This window comes from Pseudocercospora fijiensis (assembly GCF_000340215.1).
Source record: "Pseudocercospora fijiensis CIRAD86 unplaced genomic scaffold MYCFIscaffold_1, whole genome shotgun sequence".
NCBI lineage: Eukaryota > Fungi > Ascomycota > Dothideomycetes > Mycosphaerellales > Mycosphaerellaceae > Pseudocercospora > Pseudocercospora fijiensis.
In genome coordinates, this window is record NW_006921532.1 from 2,728,868 (window position 1) to 2,741,500 (window position 12,633).

The following is a 12,633-nucleotide window of genomic DNA, read 5'->3' on the forward strand; positions in this document are numbered from 1 at the left end:
GCCGCTCAGCTATGCTGTTGTCGACACAGCGATCATCTCCACTCATCAATATACTGTCTATGATGAGACCAGCCTTGGAGCCTGCTTCTGAGCCTGCTTCTCTGATCAACTGATGAGCAACAGGCTTGGCAAGCATGTTCCGCAGGGGGTCGGAGGGCATAAGAACGCGCCACTGCCCCAGCAGTATGCTCACATATGGTCCCATATGCTCATCGCAACACCCAAAGCTGTCGTCTCATAGTCTTTGTTCACTCAGCCTTCACTGACCTAGCTTCACAATGGCTTCTCACAGATACTATGCCGGCGATACTTCGGACAGTGACACCGAACCGAACTATGCCAGCACATCTGCTGGTCAGACCGGCCCACAGTTGCGGCGAGACTCTCGCATAGACCGAATCGATCGCTGGTACAGCAACGAAGATGAAGGCTTTCACCAGAGGGTAATAGTACCCCAATATTCATATTCAGATGAGAGTGGTCCGCGCCGTGAGCCCCGCTCGCCGATATCTGATTCGTCGTCGTTGGCGATGACCGCAGCATCCCGGAGCAGCTATTATGATTCTCTCCCATCCAGTCGGCCTCCGTCTGTAATCAGCTCGAGGACAGATCCGCATTCTGGTGTCTACACTGCTCGTACGGACTCCATCGCTTCCATGCCCAACCAGCACATCTTGGAGGAAGACGAGGATAGAACTCCAGTAGTCCGGGACAACATGACGTCTAGACAAGGACAATTCCAATGCCCTTTGGCCTTTCTTGGTTGCCGTCAATGGTTTGGCGATCCAAGAGAGTGGGAGACACATCACCAGGCCCACTTTGGAGGTCACCTCCCACGTTCTATTCATTGCCCGTTTGCAGGCTGCGATGAAAGGTTCCGTGGGGAGAGCGGTACGGTGGCCTGGGGACTGCGTTGGAACCATATCGTCACTTGTCCCTTTCGAAATAGCGGAGTCAGTGCGAGGCCGAGATCAAGTCTCGTCGAGCATCTCTGGAGGAATGGCATCATCTCAAATGCACAAGAGCAGATGCTCCGGTGAGCTGCACTGTCGCTTTCGACCATGACCTGCGACAAGACTGACAGATGCTAGACAGACGGGCTCGCTAAGCACTTCCGGCGAATATCTGATGTCCAACAGCAGTTCTAGAGATCGTCGACGAGAGCGAAGACCAGAAGACTATCGAAGTCCTCGAAGTGCTGGCTAAGGCAGCGGCGGCGATTCTTACGTCCTCCATCGCTGAAACTCCCATAACGAATGATTTTTCCGAGCACATCTTGCTAGTCGCTGGCGACTGGACTTTTCTGTCTGTTCCTCGGGGTCAATACTCCTCTTCGCGTTCAATGGGTACCTTGCTGGCGTTCTAGCGTGCGATTTTGCTTCTGTCCTGTCATGTCTTGTTGCCAATTGTCTTACATTCTTGAACACCAAATTGACCGACTTGTGAATGCTTTTTCGCCTCTGTAAGATGGCATGTCCATGCGAGACAGAGGTGACGAAAGGAAGAGGAGGCTGGAGCCTTAGCAGGTTGTCGGAAATTAGAGGGAGGCCGGCAAGCCTGAGGCAGAAATCGTGGGCACAACACCATGATTCCGTGTGCGATTATTCATACAGTTGTCTACTTATATACGACTTCATATCACATCACATGCATTGGCTCCGGAGGCGATCCCATTCGCCACTGAATCTTGACCCGACACTAAGAAGTGGCCTATTGATACCCACACTTGCTTGCAGCAGGGCGAACTGCGCCCCGTCCCAAAAGAGTGAAGGCTAGGCCGGCCTCATGTCGAAGGCAACCACGAGCATGCATGATGGTTCGCATCGTTATGGCACATGGAAACCCTGCAGGTACACTCACTCCGACTCCGAAGTACACTATACTGTAGTCGCACATGCGGTGTGTATCGTGATTCGTGACATGTGTTCCGCCACTACTTCAGCTGACCCGCCTCCAATTCCGCAATCCTCTTCTCCCATTCCGGCACAGCTCTGAGTTGAAGGTCCAACTCCTCCTTCTCGTCCTCGAGCTTCAACCTCGCATCTGCATCAAGCTGGGTAAAGACATAGCCACCTTGACCGTCGAACTGCAGGATCCAGCCATGGTACCGCCACAGCGACCGACGATGAGACACAGTCATCAAAGTGATTCCGAGCCTTTTGGCTTCGTCATACATGATTTTCTCCACTTCCGGTGTCAGCGAGGAGGTGCACTCGTCTAAGATGGCGAATTTGGGCCTATGGTAGAATAATCGAGCAGCCGCGATGCGTTGTTGGAAGCCAGTACTGAGGGCGTCGGCCCATTCGTGCTCGATATTGAGGCCACTGACGTCGCTGGTGGCTTGCCCCGATCTGCTGTCGACTGGACTGTTCGGCTCGCTTGGGTCGTAGCCGCCTCGTGAGCTGGATGTGTCGAGCAATGATTCGAGGCCCAGTTTGCGCATGATGTTGATGAGGTGCACATCGGTGATACCTTTGGCTCGCATATCTAGAAGATTGTCGGGATAGAGAATTTGCTGACGAAGACTCCCTTTGCTCAAATATGGTCGCTGAGGGACGTAAAAGATGTCCTCGTTCGGTGGCTTGCGAACTTTTCCACCATAGACTGGCCATAGACCGCCCAGGATGCGGAACAAGCTGCTCTTACCGCAACCATTTGGGCCAACTATCAGCATATGATCACCCTGAGAGATATGGAATGATAATGCCTTGACCAGGATATCTCCATTCGGCGAAACGATTGGCACATCTTCAAACTTGATGTCCTCGCCTTCTTCTAGCTCGCCTCGGCCTGCAAGGATGGCAGCATTCGACTCAGTCGATGCTGAAGACACGAGCGCCTTCTCGAAATGTCCTCGCTGGATGTCGGCGATGACGTCTAGCAGCATGCTGACTCTGCTTGTATACCCTGCGAGCTCCGAGATCTCCTTGTACGAGAACATTAGTCGACCAAAAGCATCACTCGATGAGAGCAGCAAGCGTCGATTCGTAATGAAGGTCTCGGTCTTGTCGCCTGTACTCTCTCCACCAGGTGACGCGCCTGGTAGCTTGAAGAATACTGGCACTGAACAGAGCAGCAAGCCCAATGCTCCCCAGAAGTATTTGACCACAAATTCTTCCATGATTCCGTGATAGAGCCTTCTCCGTAGTATCCGATTGACATGCTTGATCAGAGTGAAGTATCCTCGGTCAACAGTGTCCTTCTCCGCCTCGTGACCGTTGTATAGTGCCACCTCTTCACTGTAGTCAATCAACCGAGTATGTGCTGCTCTGAACTCGCCCTCCAACCTGGCCTCTTCAGCAACGTACTTGCCGAATGGAGGTGTTAACGCTCGCATCAAACTAGCACTAATCTGCACCAGCAGACTCATAGCAAATAGACCCTCTCCTCCGACACTTCGTGACAAGCTCCAATTGTAGATGACGAGGTCCAACATGGGTTTTGACAAGCTCGAGTACAGCTCAGCCAGACTGTTCGAGAACTTGGTCACATCGACGGTGATGAGCTGATCAGCATTCTTGATCCGATCATCCAAGGCCGAAAGCGTGTAGAATGTCATGTTGCCTAGGTAGAGATTATGAATGTAATTCGTGAGCCGTGTCCTGTACGCCAATGACAGTGTTGTTTGGTGGTAGGACAGCATCGAGTTCGTGAAAGTCGCAGGTACAGCAACGAGCATCCACCACACCAAGCCTTTGATGAACGCCTTTCCTTTGCCTCTCACCAGGGCGCTGACAAGCTGACCATCCAGTTCGGCAACGTACAAGCTGATCAGCGTGCGGAGGACCAGAAACACAGAGTGACTGGCAAGCAGCCTCGCTTCCTTGCTCTTCCATGACGGTATGCATATTTTCAGAAGTCTTCCCAGGCTGCGAAAGAACTCTCTGTTCAACTCGACTTTCTTCTTCCTCTTCTTGCCATCATCTTGCCCCACGAGTCCTTTGCGACGCGCCTCAGCTGCGCGCGCCGAGGCAGCTTTCTGCTCTTTGATAGCACCACGTATTCGCTGTATGAGCGCGAGAACCAGCGCGAGGTATATCGTTCGCGAGACCTTTGTCCGATGTCTCACGTAGAGTGAGGTGAGGTCGCTCAGCAATTGTTTCAGCGAACGATTGCTGATGGTCGCAGGGAGGGATGAGACTGCCATGCTGACGGCTGGCGATTGAGAATTGCGTCGAACAGAGGTTTCATAGAGGCGACGACGACTACATCATCCCAGCTAGAATGTGCATGTGATAGACCGGAAGACTAGGACGGAAGATGCAGGATGAACGTCGCTCCGTTTGCGGCTTCATGTGAACAAGCCGAGGTCACAAAGCGAGCAAGGATACGCGAGATGCTTAGAACTGTACTGTTCGGCGTCACTGCGATTGAAACATTACATCCCTCTTTTCCATTTCCATCGTAACATTAATAATACTACCGCAGATGTAATTGTGCCATAGCAGCATTTTTAGTGTCATCTTAACAATATTTGGTATCTCAACGAAGCAAATTGATCGTGTCCCTCCCTTACGCGTACTCTTGGCGACTGCGCTTGCTACGAGCGCTACCAGTCTCAGATGCCTCCTTGTAAGTTGGAGGAGCGACCTGCTTGACGCTGCTCCGACGCCTCTCGCCGATCACCACCGAGATCACATACAATAGCCACATGAAACCAGCGGCCACCGAGTACCCGATGATTGCGCCGTTCGATGGTGGTGCGAGTGGGAACTGGCGAGCGAATCGAAGGCCAAGTCCACCATTGATGATCCCGAGTGTGATGACGATGCGGCCTAGCCACAGGTGACCGTAGCTCCAGAATGTGCGTCTGCTATACTTCTTGAACATCAAGTGGTGCAGGAAGCCGAGAATGGGTTGGAAGAAGATGAGGACCAAGAGGATAATGCCGATGATCGGATGTACGTTGTGGAGCATGTCGTCGATTGGTGACTGAGTGACCATCTGCGGAATCATTAGCTCGCTGCCATGCAATGACAGAGATTAGATTCGCGACTTACGTAGACACCGAGAGCAAAAGCAGCAATGTATAAAATGTACGCGAAAATCTGGAACAGACCATGAATCCACCACAGGCCACGGAATGATGCTAATCGGATCATGATGCCGCCGACTGGGAAGAAGAATCCAAAGGCCAGAGTTGCAAGTACAGCGTGTGCTATCAGTTTCGTCCGGTACGTTGAAAGCTCAAAACCACCAAAACCACCAAAATCAGCACGTCCAAACCCGCTGTCTCCATCGTCATTACCTCCGTCACTGCCGTCACTGCCAGAATACGGATTGCCGCCGTAGTATCCACCGAATCCTTGAGCATATGTCGAAGCTGCGCTGAGCACGAGCAGTGCTATGCTCTCGCTGAATTTCATCGTCGGTTTGGATTTGTTTCTAGCAGATGATGAGCATTCAATGTAGTCGAGGTACTGTGGTTGTCCAAGCCTAAGGATGAGTGTTGTTTTCTTGACAAGCGTGTAGGAATGAGTGTGATTACGACAAAGGCCTCGCAAGGAGCTGCAGTGACAGTAATATCAGATGCAGAGAGTCACAGCACCGCCGTGCAGCATGGGCCAAATCTTGCTTACCTACCCGACGCGCGCGGCAGCCTTTTCTATAAACGCAAGCAAGCCGGCGAAGCCTTGTCATGTTTCAAAACATCCGGGGCTGGAGAGGGCTGGAGAGCTGGGGATTGACGTCTTCAACCATCGTTTATCGGACAAGCTTACGTGGTTCGCTGCGTGTGAGAGGCAGAGAGGATTGGGGGTGTCGGAGTTGGCAGCTGTGTTGTGCGTTCTTCGGTGCCGGAGAGGCTGTGTTGGGGAGCCGAACGCCAGCTTCCAGCAGAACCCAGCTTATGAATAGAACAAGGATCTGGATTTTGGTCCATCCGCCGTGCATCGCGCTCGCGATCGTCAAAATCCATATTAATAGTGATGCTCTTCACAGATTCGGCTGATGAGTCTGTACTGTACCACATGTGTGCTGCTCTATGGTGTCAAAGACAATACGTTTCTTGGCGTCGAGTTCACAGACCACAAGAAAGGACTCATGATTCTGATACTCGGCTCCCAGTCTACGACCTGCATGTGGAGAGCAGGTCAAGTTGAAACAAAGCTCTTGTTGGTCGAAGGCGGCCAAAACGTTCTCGTCCCCAATGTTTGACACGAGCTCCGCATAGCAGCATATTTCGACTCTGCAATCTCTGCCCGGCCTTGCAGGTAATAAGCCGTGATAGCTACGGCTGCACACATATCATGCAAGTGCATCTAGGTCCGCAAAGATGCAGAAAGATAGCATTCCAGACCTTCGCCCATGGCAGTCATGGACCTGCTAAAATATGTCGGGCTGTCGTTGTGCAATGGTCTTCCCGAGCGTGTGCTGAAGAACTGCGCTCTGCGTGTCACTAGCCACAGCAACGACCCAGATTCAGATTCAGTGAATCGGCGAATTGGTATCTCGAAGAGCGAAGCCATCAAGAGTCCATGCAGGAGTTATGGGTGAACAAAGATGAGGTGATCACGACCTCTTTCCTGTCCACCTTCATGTAGCTTCTGAATGTTTGATCTCGGATTCCGATGTCTTCTGGGACCGTAACTCGAGCTTTCGCGGCTTTTTCTTCTGCGCCGGGACTCCATTCGTCGGCCCCGCTTGGCCATCATCATGCTGTGCAGAAGAACCTGGAGCTTGTTGCTTCTTTTCCTGCTCCAGCGCACTAACCACTTCTTCCGGCGAAGCATCTTCAAAGCGCTTTTGTATGTTGCCGACCTTGATCCACGGACCATGCCACGCACCTACACCTGCTCCTGTCAAGGCGCCGAGAGGCACGGTTGCAACAGATGCCACTCCGCCAACTAGTGTTCCCAAGACTGCACCGAGGCCCATGCCTACTCCAGCGCCAATGCCTCCTCCGCCGAAAAGGCCTTGCCATGTACCCGATTGCATTCGGCGTGCCATCCTACTGTGGCCATTAGCTTCCACCTCCTTCTCATATGCTTCCTTCAATAGCCTTTCTCTTTCGTTGGGATTAGATACTGCGGCCGCCTTGTCTTTCAGACGCTGTGCCGTCTCTTGTAGTTGCGACATCTTTTGCATGGCGCTGATGGTCTCGAGGAGCTCCTCGCGTGTTGGGCCATCTTTGCCAGCGGTGGCAGCCATTATTTATGGGCGACAGCGAAATGCGACTTTGCCTCGATGTCCTTCTGCGTTGTAAAGAGTCCTACTCTCGCGTTCCACCTGTGGTTGTGTGTGGCAGCATGTGTTGGTCTACCGAGCGAAGTTCAATGCATCTCTCCATCATGGAGTTCAGAAGTAAGAGGGACATCATCATGTGTGCGACGAAAACAAGTTCCCGTGATCATTCCTGACGTTCGATCTGCGAGCTTCCAAGGATCCTGGCTTGGGCCCCTCGATTCCACTTTCACAACAACAACACCACCGCCACCATCATCTTGACCAAGGACAGCACTACTGCGGAAAAACAGCCCTCACCCTGCGTGGAATCTTTAAGCTTGGATTTGCAGTGTATGTCGTTACTAGACACAGCGTGGACCATCTTCTCCTGCTAGAGCCAACAAGAACTACTGTATAAGGTCATGTCACAGCAGAGATACAAGACTGACACCAATACTCCCGAGAGACTGATTTTCGCCGATCGTTCACGAAGCGGGCGACCTCTGGCACCTCCCAAAGCGTAGCGAAGGTCAGGTGACCAAGGGGAGCCCGCTCGTGGGTTATACTACGTGGTCCGATTTCTTGGCGCGTTCTGATTGGTAGAAATCAAAACGCTGGACACCTTAGGCTCCAACTTTCAACTACACCTCTTTTAGTTCACGAAGCGGGCGACCTCTAGGCACCTAACCTTCGCTATGATTGGTTACTAGTAGAAATCAAAACCCCGGGTGTGCCTGGATGCCTGACTTTCCAACATTCATATTGCACCCACGAGCGGCCGCTTCGTAATTCTTGGATTGCTTGCACAGCAATCCACAGCACATTTTAATTTGAGGCCGGGCTTGTCATTCTCTCCGGCCACTTTAGGACAGAGAATCACAAGGCCGCCAAAGGCATGCGGCCGCTTGAACCATAGAATACCCAGGAACAGCTGTGTTCCTGGCGCTGCCACAGTAGTTCTACCGCGGTGGTGTTGTACATACCGCAGCCTTCTGTGACAGCCGCCACGCCAATTCAGACTTCTCTCACGCTTGACCGGGACTGGCAACCGGGTCTCTCAATCATGATGATGCACCTAAAACTTCTCGAAGAGCATGCCTGAGATGAGTGGACGAGGCTGTATTGAAGGCGCTCGTGTCGAGACTGCAGTCCTTCACGGCGAACACATTTCTTCCCCTACTCATCTCCTGATTTCTTGGACGATAATGCACAGGGGTTGCCAAGTAGTGGCGCATAGGAAGGCAGGAATCATTGAAGCATACAAGAAGACGATGCTTTCTACGATGCAGAGAACAGCAAGCCCTTTCTCAGTCGGATAGTACATCGTTTCTCATCACGTCTCAGAATCGCAGTCGATATGCTCAAAGTATAACGTGAGTTCCCAGAAGCGAGGATTCGGCTGACCGAAGCAGTCCATACTCGCCTTGCTTGTAGCCAGCGCTACCGTTCAAGCAATTGCATTTCCGCAACAAAATGATCAACAAAGTGGCCGGCAAACCAATGACAATGGGAACGCCAACAACTTCAACAACCACGATACAGGCGCGAGAGACTCCGCCGTGCGCCAGAAATACCCTTCAACCCCTATTGCTCACTATCCGACGTCCACATGGAAAGAGGAAAAGCCCAAGACCACCACTCTCAAGGACTACGACCCCACCAAGCCCACCACCTACCCAGAGCACGACACGACTTGTCCACTCAATTCTTTAGCAACACCAGGCATCCTCACAGTCCGCCTACACAACGAGCGAAAATGTCGTTCCAACAGGCGCAATGATGGCCGCCGCGTGGACTACGATGAAAGGGTCTTCATAGACACCTTCCTCACTCGCAACGACGGAAACAGCGATAGGTCGAACAACGCCGACAGACGAAGCGCGTGCATTAACGTAGACGACGAAATCCTCAGCGCCTCCTTCCAAAGATTCTTCGACCGCAATGCGTTTGACAGAAACTGCCGGTTGAACTTCTACAACGGTCGCCGGTGCTCGACGAATCGCTTGGTGCGGTCGGTACGGATCAACGATTCCAATGAGCGGGATTGCCTCGATGTGGGCAACAACGATGGGAATGGGGGGCGTGCTCGGTCGCTGCGGGTGGATTGTGATAATTCGAGATTCTGATGGATCGATCGCTTGGCCTGCATGCATCTTCGGAAGCTTCGAGGAGGCGATTTGCAGCTAGCTGCCTGTGGTTTTGTGTTATCTGTACGCTTAGTACCACCCACTGTCGTTACCGATTAGATACTTCTAGATGAGCTTTCCCTCAGGGAGAATGGCTGTCTCGATATCTTGCGCCCCAACATAGCCTTGCAGGATCGATCCTATGTGTCATCTCAGAAGCTCCCTCGCTGGCGAAACCTGTCTATATTGAATTCTATGTACAGCGCGTTCCTAGTCTAAGCGGGCAATAATTAGTTGTGGCAGTGTTCAGCTGTTGGATTTTTTCTCATGTGCGCCATGCTCGTCGTTCTTCTTGGATGGTACAGGTAGAACACTGCCTCAGAGCATCGTCAAATCCACCCGAATCCTCCTCATCAGTGACTTCGCCTTCGATCTTGCGGTGTGGAAACACTTGTCTCTGCTTACACTTCTTGCAACTCCTTCCCCAAGGTAGGATAGGTTTGGCGTTATTGAGGATGACGACTACCGTGGAAGTCAGCTCTGTTGAATATCGATCATGCAAGGTACTCGCCGACTTACCAAGCAATAAGAGAATTGCCACAGATGGGATGAGCATGGGACTTCCGGTATATTTTCTAAAAGCTCCGGCATGTCCAAACGCCATGCTGATCATGCAGCAAAGTCCAACTCCCACCAGCATACTACAAGAGAGTCGTGCCTTGTGGTACACTTGCTTCTCTCTTTGGCTTAGAAATGCCAGTGCCGTGCATACCAGAACGACAATACCCAGAGAGAGGAAGAAGTAGATGTATGTAAGGCGAAACATGTCTGCCACCTTTGCCAGTTCCTTCACGCGGCCTTTGTCGAGGGTCCAGTTCGGGATATCGAGCTTCTCATCGATAAGTTTCAAGTCTTCGATTTCATCGTAGAGTTTGACTTTGTTGAAGCCTGTAATGGTCATGATGGCGAGGAAGTCGGTATAGAATATAAGTTGCATCGCGTTAGTCCACGATTCGTTCCGGTACGTCATGTACTTCAAAGCTTCTCGAATATAATATTCATCGTTCAAGTCGCGGAGAACTGTTGCCGGGTCCTTGGCAACGTAGCCTTCGTCTTCGGTAATGTTACGACTTACGTCAGTCCATTGACGGACCGCTTCGTCGAAGTTCTCTCTGTTGTAGCCTTGGCCATTTAGAATGCCCAGCCAGTGTTTGAACATGTTAGTGAGTGCCTTGGCTTTGTAGGTGAGTGCACTCCAGAGAAGACATAGACTGAGACCTTGTCCAGCTAGTACGACAGCTAGATGAAGGATGAAATGTAGGCCGGCCCAGACTTGTTGTCGAATGGAGCCGAAATGGTGTCCTTCATCGATCCAGTCGAAGTATAGCATGTAGATAAAGTAGAGAATGAGAACTCCGCAAAGAAGACCAGTAACGGTGACCGGGTTCCAAGTGATGCTGTGGACACGTGCAATGGTTTGACAAGACTTTGTCAGCGTGATGATACCTTCTCCGATGATAATCAGGGTCAGAAGCGACATTCTTTGCACCAGATGGGTGCCCTTGTAGCCTATCGTGCGCCATTTGCAGGAGACGGCGGTGGCGAGAATACACTCTGCGAAGCCGACGAGATACCATGCGAGCCAGGATCTGTTGTTGGAGTGATTGTGTGACTTCCAATTAGGGTCGGAATGTCCATCGACGTGACTGATACGAAAAGTGGCAGCTAGCGATCCATATATCGTCGCAGCAATTGCGTAAAGGGCCAGCAGTAGCAGCATTGGCATCCGCGTTTCTTTATATTTGCTGATGAAAAGACCAGTCTGCAAGTACTGTAGGACAAGAATAAGTCGGCTCGCCATCAGGACCAAGGTCAAAGCATGGAGGTAGTTGTCGATCGCAAGCCCTCTGTCGTCCCATTTATTGCCGAGCTTGAACATGGGTCCTATATAGCGACAATTGTGGGTCAGCGAATGTCTCATTCATCACCATTGCTTTCGTACCAGTCGCAGCCAGACCCATCATAACACTGCGAACATTAGTGCTAGTCAGAGATGAGCGAGCGTGATGTGCCAAGCATACCAGAAGTGGAAGGCCTTCCAGATGCGGCTTGCAACGCAATCGACAGCGAAGCGCACGTCATACAGAGTGACCTTGTCACTGATCAGTATTTCATTCTAGTCGGAGTGTAATGTCAATAAGCTTACCTGAAACCAAGTGAACCTTCATACACGAGATGCAAGAGTCAGTAGGCATTGCCTGTGGTAGCTCGATTTCTCCTCTTACCATAGTACGCAGAAGAAGCAGATGTACTGCTCGAGAGTCCGACCATCTGTCACGGAGTGAACATAAGTGAAAGCTGCCAGATTCGCAACGAAGAAGAGATCGTAGAAAAGCTCCGCCGGGGTTGTTTCTTTGACAAGCAGGACGTGAGGACTCTGCCGCAAAGGATTCTGGGCGGCATCGGCATTTTCATCGCACTCTGGAATGGTAGGCTCTGTACTGTGAGATGTCTCATGACCAAGGTGGTTCTTTCGAGGAATCAGAGGCAGGCTTTTCTCTGACATGTTGAGAAGCAGTGACCAACGATCAGGTACTAGGAAGAAGCCAAGAACGAGAAGCGATCCTCCAGATATAACACAAAGCGGGCTCCGACAGTTTTCGCCGCAACTGTGGTCAGAATGCAAATAAGACCGAAATTGTATGCTTGTAATCTCAACCAGTCCCGAGTCGAACAGGTTTCTTTAACCACTCATGATCTATCCTACAGGCATAACAGCGCACTCCGTCGTGCCCTAGCATGCTCCAGGCAAAGCAGGTGCGAAACAAGGCATCGGGTACCGACGAATTTGAGCACATGGCAGCGGACAAAGGCTTTCGATCAATCGATCCGGCATCCGTTTCAGATATGAGATGGCGATAAGCTGCCGACTGAATATTCGGATGATTCGAGGAGCGTGACAGGCTACGCGCGTCAGGCCTGAATGCTTGTTGTTGTCTCAAACCATGAACCGGAATTCCGAACCAGCTTACGCAGGTAGTAATGGTGGCCGCATCAATCTCGAGATTCTTCCTCGGCTGGTGGTCCAGAAGTGCTTCTGAATGGCCAGATCGCAATCTTTACAAAAGCTGGAAAGGCGATGATCTTGTGATAGCGACAGCAACACCGTGCAGTTCCCCCATCACAATGAAAGGCGATGGCAGTCGGAAGCCTTCTTCACCGGCGTATCTCGAGGCGAATCGTGCGGCTGAGTATGTGCGTACAGCTGGAGAGGCTGTTGTCGAATCCAGAAACCAATACGATGCCCATCTTGTGCTGTAGAAGATGCAGTTGGGTAGGAGCG

The 12,633-nt window shown here is 51.5% G+C and overlaps 5 protein-coding genes across 5 annotated transcripts; 1 reads left to right on the forward strand and 4 right to left on the reverse strand.

The window, feature by feature from the left end:
• Positions 1–1,846: 1,846 nt before the first annotated feature.
• MYCFIDRAFT_209604 (ABC transporter, ABC-D family, PMP type) lies at positions 1,847–4,198 on the reverse strand. The gene has a single exon (XM_007922887.1). It carries the CDS (start codon positions 4,145–4,147, stop codon positions 1,934–1,936), a length of 2,214 nt encoding a protein of 737 aa, XP_007921078.1. The 5' UTR covers positions 4,148–4,198; the 3' UTR covers positions 1,847–1,933.
• Positions 4,199–4,512: 314 nt separating this feature from the next.
• Positions 4,513–5,366, reverse strand: MYCFIDRAFT_26085 (wall-associated receptor kinase-like protein; the record flags this gene model as incomplete). The annotated part of the gene is made up of 2 exons (XM_007921538.1): positions 4,513–4,944; positions 5,001–5,366. 2 exons carry the CDS (start codon positions 5,364–5,366, stop codon positions 4,513–4,515), a joined length of 798 nt encoding a protein of 265 aa, XP_007919729.1.
• Positions 5,367–5,638: 272 nt separating this feature from the next.
• Positions 5,639–6,505, forward strand: MYCFIDRAFT_169513 (uncharacterized protein; the record flags this gene model as incomplete). The annotated part of the gene is made up of 6 exons (XM_007922888.1): positions 5,639–5,905; positions 5,941–6,080; positions 6,109–6,135; positions 6,173–6,254; positions 6,289–6,429; positions 6,464–6,505. The coding sequence occupies 6 exons, from the start codon at positions 5,639–5,641 to the stop codon at positions 6,503–6,505; spliced, it is 699 nt and encodes a 232-aa protein (XP_007921079.1).
• A 29-nt stretch (positions 6,506–6,534) lies between these two features.
• Positions 6,535–9,501, reverse strand: MYCFIDRAFT_169514 (uncharacterized protein; the record flags this gene model as incomplete). The annotated part of the gene is made up of 22 exons (XM_007922889.1): positions 6,535–7,127; positions 7,164–7,181; positions 7,228–7,282; positions 7,314–7,408; positions 7,436–7,441; positions 7,483–7,501; positions 7,535–7,555; positions 7,594–7,745; positions 7,778–7,786; positions 7,826–7,847; positions 7,888–7,906; positions 7,933–7,955; positions 7,982–8,220; positions 8,247–8,295; positions 8,322–8,442; positions 8,502–8,604; positions 8,647–8,739; positions 8,774–8,856; positions 8,884–8,903; positions 8,934–9,347; positions 9,415–9,431; positions 9,471–9,501. 22 exons carry the CDS (start codon positions 9,499–9,501, stop codon positions 6,535–6,537), a joined length of 2,202 nt encoding a protein of 733 aa, XP_007921080.1.
• Positions 9,502–9,615: 114 nt separating this feature from the next.
• MYCFIDRAFT_75593 (uncharacterized protein) lies at positions 9,616–11,856 on the reverse strand (the record flags this gene model as incomplete). The annotated part of the gene is made up of 6 exons (XM_007922199.1): positions 9,616–9,812; positions 9,870–11,234; positions 11,293–11,318; positions 11,372–11,442; positions 11,497–11,512; positions 11,576–11,856. 6 exons carry the CDS (start codon positions 11,854–11,856, stop codon positions 9,616–9,618), a joined length of 1,956 nt encoding a protein of 651 aa, XP_007920390.1.
• Between the last annotated feature and the right edge of the window lie 777 nt (positions 11,857–12,633).

Excerpts from the sequence above, each read along its gene's own strand:
- MYCFIDRAFT_209604 (XM_007922887.1), bottom strand. The coding sequence starts at position 4,147 with ATGGCAGTCTCATCCCTCCCTGCGACCATCAGCAATCGTTCGCTGAAA.